Here is a 10684-nt window from a genome sequence, read left to right as displayed (position 1 = left end):
TTTGTTTCTCAATAAAATTATGGAAAAAAAGCATAAAAAGAAAAAAAGAGGAGAAAAAGGCTAGCTGGCTGCCTGAGCTGCTGCCACTCCTTTTGCTCCTATTCTTTGCCAGCACCGCGTTAAGCTGCTCTTTGCCATATGCCACTCTGCCTTGGAGCCAGCTGAGTGTGGACTGAATAATGGACTGAAACCTCCATTAACTGTGAGCTAAATAAATCTTTCCTCCTTAATCTTAGGTGTTGGGTATATTTTCCCAGCAATGAGAGAACAGTAACTGAGACCCACCTTTGCCCTAATATGTGGGATCTAAAAAATATGACAGAAGTGTAAAGGGGAGTATTGTTAAGCCAAAAGAAGGGAATGGGAACAGGCACAAATATGACCAAAGTGTGTTAGAATGCATGTACAAAAGTGTCATATCGAAACTGATATTTTGTGAAGTAAATGCACAACATTAAAAAAATTTTTTTTAAAAATTAGTGTCCCAAGTTTTTATGGTACCTAAATGGTTTCTTCAATTATATTTCTGGTTTCTTTAAAGAATTAGATAAAATTTAGTTTAATCAGTATTTGCAAATATGTTACTTTATTTCAAAGGAAACAACAAAAATAAGCAAGACTACAGTAAGCGTAAAGAGCAGCTAACAAGTGTATGTGCACATGTGTATCTATTTGTACACACTTATGTGATAACCAACAGCAGTATATTTTTTTTAAAGTCCTAACATTTACATATGAAAATACAGATTATAAGCCCTCCCTGATATATATACAAATATACAAATGTTTAAAAATATAAACTGCATGCAGTAGAAACAAATAATAAAAGATGGACACAAAAAGTTTCTCTTAACTTCATTTTGAAATAACTTCACATAAAAAAAGAATTGTAAACTACCCAATCTGGACTCCATAACTAGATAGTCTCTAAATCAAAACAAAACAAAACAGTGGATCAAACTAGTCAGATATAAACAAAGTAGTACTCCTGCCAATTTGTCGTTATTTATGAAAACTAAAATTGAAAATGGGTAGTATTGTGTGTATCAGTGATGCACTAAGTAGTTAGGCTTTTGAGGAAAAGAAAGATATTCAGATATAGCAGCAGATGACAGCAAACAAAGATAAGCCCCCACAAAAGAGACCAAGTGTAGGGCTGGGGAGATAGTTAGGCAGTCTAAGCATCTGTCTGGCAAGTGCAAGGACCCAGGTTCTGTCCCCATTACCCCATGCCATGCTAGCCCTGGAACCCCGGGTGCGCTTTGCCAACCACTGAGTCCTGGCATGGTGGAGCACACCTGTAGTCCCAGCACTAGGAAGGCTGACACAAGAAGATCACTGCAAGTCAGAACCACATAGCAAGATCCTGTACCAAATAAATGAATAAATGAGAGACCAAGTGTGAAGGAACAAGGAAGCTTTTACTGCAAGCTTATGACTAACCGATGCCCTGACTCTGGGTCAGGACTCCCAAAGTTTTTGATACCAACCAGAACTTTGCCTTCAGGTTATATACTTTTTAGGTTTCCGTAATAACCACATTACCTCATTTTCAGGAATTTTACAAGAAAGTTTACATTTTCCCAGACACTGTTGGCCATCTGTCTGCCATGGGCAGTGTGGTTTAATGTTTTTCTTGTTCCCTAAGATTTCCTATTTGTTCCTATTTTATTATCCTGATTTTTTTTTCTTTCTTTTTTTTTTTTTTTTTTTTTTTTGTGTATGTGTGTGTTTGTGTGTGTTTTAGGGAAGGGTCTGCAGGGTGTTCAGGGTCTCACTACTAGGTTGGACTCCTAGTGATCTGCCTGTTTACAGCCTCCCAAGAGCTGGGATTACAGGCGCTTATCACCACAACCATTTGTGTCTCAGCGTGCCCCAGGGGTGGGGCCAGCATGGCAGGCCTAGGGATCAAACCCCCAGCCCCTGAACTTGTTTGCAGGCACTTTAATCCACTGAGCTATTTGGCCGGCCCTCCTGATTTTTTTCTAAGTGGGTTTATAGTTAGCTCTATGGGAAGAAGTGAGACAGTGAGTTCATCTATAGTTTCAGTGAACATAAGTGATTCACCCTCCTTTAAAATGGAGTCTCTTTTGCCCCATCAAAGAGGGTGTACTTGGGACTGGTTTCCCTAAGTTCATCCCACTGTTCCAGGAAAGGTAGAAAGAGGTTTAAAACTGAGCAGAGCTTGAGACAAATTCATTGGGCTGGAAAAGGAAAATTTAATTAGCATTTCCACAGAATTGTGGAAATTCAAACATCTCACTAAGCTTTAGGCACTGGATTGGGATAACCTAGAAGTAAGAGTAATCCAAAAAGGAACTAACCCTGCAAGAACCCAAAGCGTGGCTCTGAGCTATTTAGCTGAGTCTTTGATGTTAGGACAAAGGAATGAGGGATTAGTAATGCCCCGGCCACCTAGACAAAGCACCATTTGAGAAGAAGACAATGCCATTGTGAGACCTCAAAGTATCACTAGACAACAGTATGTAATACGTAGGTCGTATGTGTTATCAAATCATAAGTGACTGAAAGATTGTAGGTAACAGGCAAATCACTACGAGTCTGATCTAGTAAGACCCTGAGCACCTGTAGACCCTTCCCTAAGATACAAAAAAAAAAGAAATACTAAGTAAAATTAAGAAAAATTGATTCTGTCAATGCATAAGCTATGGGAAAATGAGTATTTTTTAATCACTTACTATCATATACTATATATACACATATCTCTTATAAAGAAGTTACAAAATTAGAAACCAGGCCATGCCTGATGTCTTTGGCAGTTGAATGAAATATGAGCAAATGCGAAGACTCAGGCTGGAGACATAGTTCTGTGGTACAGTGTTTACTGGGCACATCCAAAGCCCTGTGTTCAGTCCCTGTACCACAAAAAAAGGAAAAAAGTAAAGATGTAGTGTTAAAGTGTAACTGCGTAAGATTAGCTAACATAAATTATAGTAGTGCCTGTTCACTGACATCAGATGTTGCCAGTACATGTGCCAAACCCCATGTGCTGCTAACTAGCTCTGCTTAAGCACTTTATCTCTCAAATAAATTACATGTCATGTTAGAAAAACAAAAAAGTGGGGCTGGGGAGATAGCTCAGTAGAGTAAGTGCTAACCTGGCAAACACAAGGGCCTGAGTTCAATCCCTGGGACCATCAAATAAATAAATGTGATTTCTCAAGGTTTTCATGTATTTTTCATGTTTATAATACATGTAGCATATGAAATATATGTGTTAAATAAAAGTTTGTGTTTTCAGTTAGGTTTTAAGTCAACAGAAAACTTTAAGTTTCTGGGCAGTCGGAAGTTATACACAGATTTCGGTTTGATGCTTACCACCCCTGCGTCGTTCAAGGGTTAACTATAGTTTGAACTCCCCAAAGAGAGAATGGGACAGATGTAAATTCTGAAGGGCCAATAACAGAATTTTCCAAAACTGACAAAAGAGTCTCGGATTGATGAAACACTGCATCATAAGCAAGATAATACAAAAGTGCCATCCTAGCTACATGATTATAAAATCAGATACAGAATCAGAGAAGATCACACAAAAAAATGATGCTCAGCACAAATTATCTTTAAAGGAGCAGCAGTAAGACAACTGGATTCTCAACAGAAACGAATGCAGCCAGCAGACGGTGGAATAGCTTCAGAGTGCTGAAAAAGCCGTCAGCATTTAATTCTGTGCCCAGTAAAATATCTGTCAGGAAGGGATGCCGAGTAAGTACATTTTCACATGAAAAGATACTGATAAAACAATCACTGGAGAAATTAATATAAAACTTCCAAAAGGGTCTTCCTTAAAAAGTAGAGAAATAACCCATGGTGAGAGAAAGGATAAATGTGGGAGAAAGCAAACGGAGCATCAAGTGTTGTAAAACAAAAATGTCTTTAGAATGCCTGCTCAGCATTAAAGTAAAACCTGGCAATATATTGAACTTAAGGGAATGAAGGCAAATGGAGTTCAAACAGATTTAGGTTCTAACATTGCACCAAGAAAACAAAATACTAATTTATATTATGGTTTGGCAATTCCAGCATCCACTGTATAATTTCCTGGATGGATACTAATTGTAAAGAAAAAAAATCATTGCTGCCAGGGTAAAGGGGTGGAAAACTAGAATAATGAAAAGTAATCCAAAGAAAGCAAGAAAGAAAAGCAGGGTAAATATTGAAATAGATAAACTCAAATATATTAATTATGTTACATTTTAATATACTCACTGTAATTATAAGGTGGTAATATATCAGAGGAAATTAAATTTTTAAAATCCCAACTATATAGTTCTAAGCAGAGTCAGAAAATGTAAGAATATAGAATGAATGAAAATAAAAGAATACAAAATAGATATACTATGCAAATGCTGACCGAAAGAAGGTTGGTAATATGAGACATACTACATTTAATGCAAAGCAGATTATTAGCGCTGAAAGAGATATTGCATAATAAAAATTCAGTTTGCCCAAAAGATGAGACAATTTTTAGTTTGTAAGCACACAATAACTAAATCTCAGAAAAATGTGATAGCACAGAACGGTAAAGCAGACATATCCCCAGTGAGAGTAGGAAGTATGAGCAGATTGCTCACAGAAACTGAACTTTCAACTACAGAATCATTAGTGAGACTATAAAATGTGAACTATACCATTTGATAAGTCAAGTCTATTTAGGCACATGTATAGGGCACTACTGTCCAATATCTTCATAATACACATTCTTTTTTTTTTTTCTTTTTTCCGATTTATTTGGTACAAGGTCTACTACACAGCTGGACTCAGTGATCCTCCTGTCTCAGCCTGCTCATCGCTGGGAACACAGGAGTGACCCACCATGTCTGGTTTCAGTAGCCAGTACAGTGTGGGGCCAACAAAGCATACGGTGCCAGGGTTCAAACCTGAGTCCAGTCTCCCCAGTCCCACATTCTTTTTAATTGCATGTAAAACATTAAAAAATTGGCCAATTGGAAAAAAAAAAAAAAAAAAAAAGCAACTCTTAAACCAGGTGTGGTGGCTCACCCCTATAATCCCAGCACTCAGGAGACTGAGACAGGATCATTGCAAGTTTGAGACCAGCCTGTGCTACAAAGTGAGCTCAAGGCCAGCCTGAACTGCATAGCATGACCCTGTCTCCAAAGGACAAAAAAAACAGACAAACGAAAAAGCAACTCTTAGACTTTTTAAATGGTTGAAATTATTCAGATTATCAAAATTATGTTAGAAGGGCCAGAGAGGTAGCTCATAAGGACGTGCCTGACAAGCTCAAGGTTCTGAGTTTGATCCCCAGTACCAAAAAAAAGAAAATTGTGTTAGATATCAGTAATATAACAATTACCAAAAAAACCCACAAGTATTTCTAATTTTAAGTAGTCTCTAGTACTAAATATTATTCATAAGTCAAAGAGTTCACAATAAAAATTAGAAAATATTTTGAACTGATTAAAAATTAAAAAAGGAACTTGTGGGCTACACTGTAGGGCCATTCCTAGAGGACAATCTTGAGAGCTTGGGGTTCTATCAGGGGAAGAAATGAGCCTGTATGGTGGGTGAGGGTTGGGAGTGGATCCTGTTCCACAGAGTGTCCAGTTTCTGAAGGGGCACATGCATCAAGCGGGGAGGGAGGAAGATGACACCACCTAGCCAGGTAGGTCAGGCAGCTCTACCCTGATGGTCTATAGGGTGACAGATGTCACAGCCAACTCTCCCTCACATCCACATATATATATGTAGTCTTAGGTATGTGTGTTTACAAATAGAAAGTCTAAGGTAATCCATGACACGCATGAATTTACTGAAGAGATTAGAAAAAGGATAGCAAACTAAAGTCCAAATTATAAAATAAATGCAGCAAGAAAAACTTGGGCAAGAAGCAGCCGAAGAGCTAAATATCTCACCCTAGTAGCTTTGCATACTGAAACTAGCTTGAAGATTACAACTTTCAAGAGAGCTTGAACAATTTAGCAAGACCGTCCCTAAACAAAAGCCAAGGAGTAGGCTTGGAGTTGGCACATTGTTCAGTGGTAGCTTGCCTGACCTGCACAAGACACTGGGTTTGGTCCCCAAGACTCCAAAGAAATGATGATGATAATGGGGCCAGGGCTCAGTGGTACAGCACCTGCCTGGCAAGTATGAAGTCCTGAGTTCAATTCCTGATACCAAAATAATAAGAATAATAAAATAAAAATAATCTATAAGTAACCCTTGTGTTGCATGAGTGCAGAGCTATAAAAGGTCATAAAGGTCGAATCTCTACAAAGTAATCTTAATAATCAATGGGACAGGGTTATTTCTGTGATTTAGCTCTAACAATTTTTGTCAAAACAGTAAAAATTGTATTACTGAAGTTTATAACTTTTTAAAAAAGGAAATACTTTAATTTCTTACATTTCTAATATCTTAAATAATAATGTGCTAAATAAAAGTTAATTTTATTTTCCAATTTCATTTTATTGTCAATTTAAAATTATTCAAATTGATAGATTCATAATTCAGGAAAATTAGGAATTATATCATTATGAAAATACTTAAAAACTTTATGATACAGTGAGTTTTGTTGTATTTTGCTTTGTTTTGTGGTGCTGGGGATTGAACACAGAGCCTAACACGTACACAAGGGCTCTATCGCTGAGCTACATTCCCAGCCCTTATATGTCTTAATAAAATAACAGAAAGGTAGATCATGACATATTGGCAATATAATGTAGTAATTTGTCTGGTTTTTGCAGAACGTAAAAATTGTGCTAAGAAATATATCATAGTATTAAATGGATTTTTTTCTCTATGAGTGGAAAGTCTTTTCTAAAATCTTGCTGTATTTTTATATTCGTTATTTTTCTCTATTAAATGTAACTGTATGGGAAAAACAAATATTTTAAAGATTATAAGGATTATGAGCTCAATATTTAAACATCAAAACATCACTGATAGTTCTCTATTTTTAATTAGAAAATAATTAGCAAGATCTTTTCCTTTGAAAGTAACTTTTATTGTTTCTAAATTATTTTCTTAGATTTATTACATTTGGTGCATTTTATTTTTGATAAGTGTATGTATTCTAAAAATTAGTATTGAAGTTTTCTACTTTGAAAGGAGATTTGTGGTATCAGTAGATAATTTCACTCTAAATGCTTTAGGTATATGGATATAATTTTCTTTAAAATTTTTCACCTTGAAGTAGGTTTTCTGTAAGTAATATTTTTTGCTTATATTAGATACATGTATTAAAGTCTTGTTTGTATTGAAGGACTTTTTTCCTTTAGATTACTGTCATTTAAATTAAAACAATTTTAAGTTATATCTTCTGTGCTTTTAAAAAGGTAGATTGATTGATTGATTGATTGATTGATTGATTGATTGATTGACTTAAAGGTTGGAATATCTGTAAAGATTTTCAGCCATGTGTGGTGGTGCATGCCTGTGATTCCAGTACAAGGGAGGCTGAGGCAAGAGGATCGCTGAGAGTTTGATGCCATCCTAGACTGCAAAGTGGATTCAAAGCCAGGCTAAAATAAATGTACAGTGAGACCCTGTCTCAAAAACACAAACAAAAAAAGCTTTTTCAGAATTATAGTCAAGATATGTGGAGATGTGCTACAGAAAAGTTTCTTATAGTCTTGGGTTTATAACCTGCAATCATTTTATTCTACTCATTTATGACTGAATCTACCTAAGAATTCAAATGGATCTTAGGAAACGTGGTAGAAAAAGTAGCACATTCTACATAAATTATCATTTTTGTTTAATTGACTGAGTGAAACTAGCATTTTAAGGTTTTTTCTGAATACCTTACTCTGAGCTATAACATCTAAATTTTACCTTTTGCAGAAATTAAAATTTCTGTAAGACATACTGAACTATACTTAAATTAATTATTATCAATTTAATGCATTTAAAATTGTTTACCTTTGTGTTTGAATAACAGTGCGTAAGGGTGATTAAACTCTTCTATTTTTTCCCTGAAGTCTATTTAATAAGATTTTTATGTAAAGACTTTTATACTATCACTATTTAATTGACCCCCAAGCAGAGATTCCTGTTACTAACATGACTTCCAATTCTTCAATGGTTTGTCCCAAAGGCTGCACAGTGAGTTAAAAGATGCTGTGGAGAAACAGTTGGACGCCCTTCCTTTCAGCGCAGAGATAGGAAATGATACATTTACAGATGATGAGAGAGTCAGGAATCTTCAAGAACAACTGCAACTAGCCAATCAAGTAAGTGACATATTTTTTACATTATATACTTGTCTTAGTTGTATTTCTCATTGCTGAGACAAAATACCCAGCATCCAAAGTTAAAGGAAGAAAAGCTTACGTAGGCTCTCAATTCATAGAGGTTTCCGTCCATAATCAGCTGGCTCCAAGACAGAGTGGCTTCGCAGAGGAGAGCAATTCATCGTGGGCAGAAGACAGCAAAAGCAACAAGTGAAGGATTATGGGAGAGGACAAGACTCATGTTACCCACACCCTCTTTTTTTAATCCACACTGCTGGATTAACATGATGCCAGTCCACTCTGTGTCTGATCTAGCAATCACCCACACAAGCCCAGCATACTTAATCCCAACATTGAATAATGAGTCAGTCACAACCTCTAGTTTGAGCCACCTCTGACAAAGTCCCATTTAAAAGTGCATGAGGCTTTGGGGGACATCTAGACACAAACCGTAACAATACTGAACTTCCGTCTTTTTTTAAAAAAAAAATCTATATTTGTCATTATATATGAATGACAACAGAATAATAAAATTGTCACCAATTGGTTTTCTATAATGTACAAAAATTATAAATAGAACCCATCAAAATACCCCCAATATTATATAGTTAACAAATATACTTTTTAATTGAATTGTAAAACTTCTAATTTTCTTTCTATAAGAAGGTTTTACTGTCAAAAAAATATTTAAAGGAAAAAATCATCAGTTATCCCACTTCATTTAAACTTTTTAATTTCTTTCTGTATTTTCTTCTGATTTTTCATTTTGAAAGATTATGGTATGATATTTCTCTAAAATTACACTTCTAGCAATACACTTCTACTCCTGTTCTTCTTCCCTCAAGTGAGTGAAATCCTTGAGAAGGTACTGTATGTTCTGTATATCCTGGTTTCCAACACTGATTTTTGTGTATTCAAAGGAGAATTTCGCTTTACTACCCTATCTTGTGCAGATTTGAGTCTGCAGTCTACTTTCTAATTGTGAGTGTAGGAAATAAAATCTTTTCATGCTTTAGGTACTTCATTTGCAAATGGGGTTAGATATTATGAGTTACTTACCATTTTGATTTTATAATTATCAGTGAAGAGTTGTATTTACTTGGAACTTGGGTTTAGAATTCTTTACTTGATACATTAGGTAAATCAGAGAGGATGCTGGGCACAGCGACAAAGGCCTGTAACCCCATAGCATTAAAGAAAAAACTGGGCATGTAGCTAAGTGCCAAGACCTAGTTTCCATCACCAAAACTGCAAAATAAAAATCAAACAACCCACTGTATTTATCTTGGTAAGATCTATTTACATTGAATTTCTTGAAGTATATGAATGGAAATAAATAAAAATTTAAATTTTATTACTAGATAGTAAAGTATGACTCAAAAGGTGTGGCAGAATGTGCATTTCTTATTCCTTCCTAAAATTTTGAGAGATCTATAAAAAAACAAGGTCAGATGTTACTCTGCTTATACATACCTTTTTTTGTATTAATTGTATCTTAAGGTCTGATAAAATTTGTAAAGTTACATTGTTACTCATTTTGGGGTTGAAGGACCTTTATGTGATGTATGAAAACTAGATGAATCCAACTAGATTGATAAAAGCTAAATTAAATACAGCTTAAAGTTGATATTGAGAAAAAAGGGAATTTTCTATATATGATTTTTGTCAAAATACCATTGACCTTCCATATGGTAACATGTCTGTGGGTCAAACCAACTGTAGATCCAAAGCACATGGGGGAAAATTGCATCTCTACTGGACGCGTGAAGACCTTGTCATTATTCCCTAAACAATGAACTATGAGAACTATTTATATAGCATTTATATTGTGTCAGTACTAAGCATAATCTACAGATGGTTGGTTTCAAGTATATAGTGCTTGACTGTTGATTAAAATATCTTCGTTCCACAGATATTTATTAAACACTATTATATGGTAGACCTTGTGCTAAACATTGGTGATGTAGTGGTTGGTTCTGGGTCTCATTGGTGATGTAGTGTTGGCTCTGGGTCTCAAAGAACATAGGGGCTTTTGGAAGAAGTATAACAAGGTGATGGAGTAGTGAATTCTGGTGTATTTCTTCTTTGGTCTTCATTTTACTTTTAAGCTCCCAGATCTTAGAAAACTGCTTTGTGCCCGCATTCCTTATTTCCATATTATAATGAAAATAATTTTTAACTTATGAAGTTCTTATGGTAATTCAGTTACAAATCCTCACAAAGCATTCGGTATAGTGCTGAGCACATATGTAGAGTTAATGTATTTGTTGTATTTTTGTCATCATCATTGTCACCATTACTAAACAATGAGAGGCAGCAAGTGTATATTATTAAGTCCCTAACTTAATTTAGTTTTGAATATTTGTTCTGTTATAATAGTGTGATTTGTGAAAAGCTTTCCTGGGGCCGGAGAGATGGCTCAGTGGAATAATCGCTTGCCTGGCAAGCACAAGGGCCTGAGTTCAATCCCT

The 10684-nt window shown here is 35.5% G+C and overlaps 1 protein-coding gene across 2 annotated transcripts in view; it reads left to right on the top strand.

The window, feature by feature from the left end:
• The window catches only part of Sclt1 (sodium channel and clathrin linker 1), a 262327-nt gene that overhangs the window by 52008 nt on the left and 199635 nt on the right, over window positions 1-10684 (top strand). For both annotated transcript variants that reach the window (XM_023719509.1, XM_023719507.1), the window contains one exon: window positions 8078-8213. In XM_023719509.1, the coding sequence (XP_023575277.1) occupies window positions 8078-8213 (136 nt within the window). The remainder of the gene's footprint in view (window positions 1-8077; window positions 8214-10684) is intronic.

This window comes from Octodon degus, unplaced genomic scaffold, assembly GCF_000260255.1.
Source record: "Octodon degus isolate 3935 unplaced genomic scaffold, OctDeg1.0 scaffold00068, whole genome shotgun sequence".
Taxonomy (NCBI): domain Eukaryota; kingdom Metazoa; phylum Chordata; class Mammalia; order Rodentia; family Octodontidae; genus Octodon; species Octodon degus.
The sequence above is the reverse complement of the archived record's forward strand: the minus strand, read 5'-3'. Positions and strand labels throughout refer to the sequence as shown.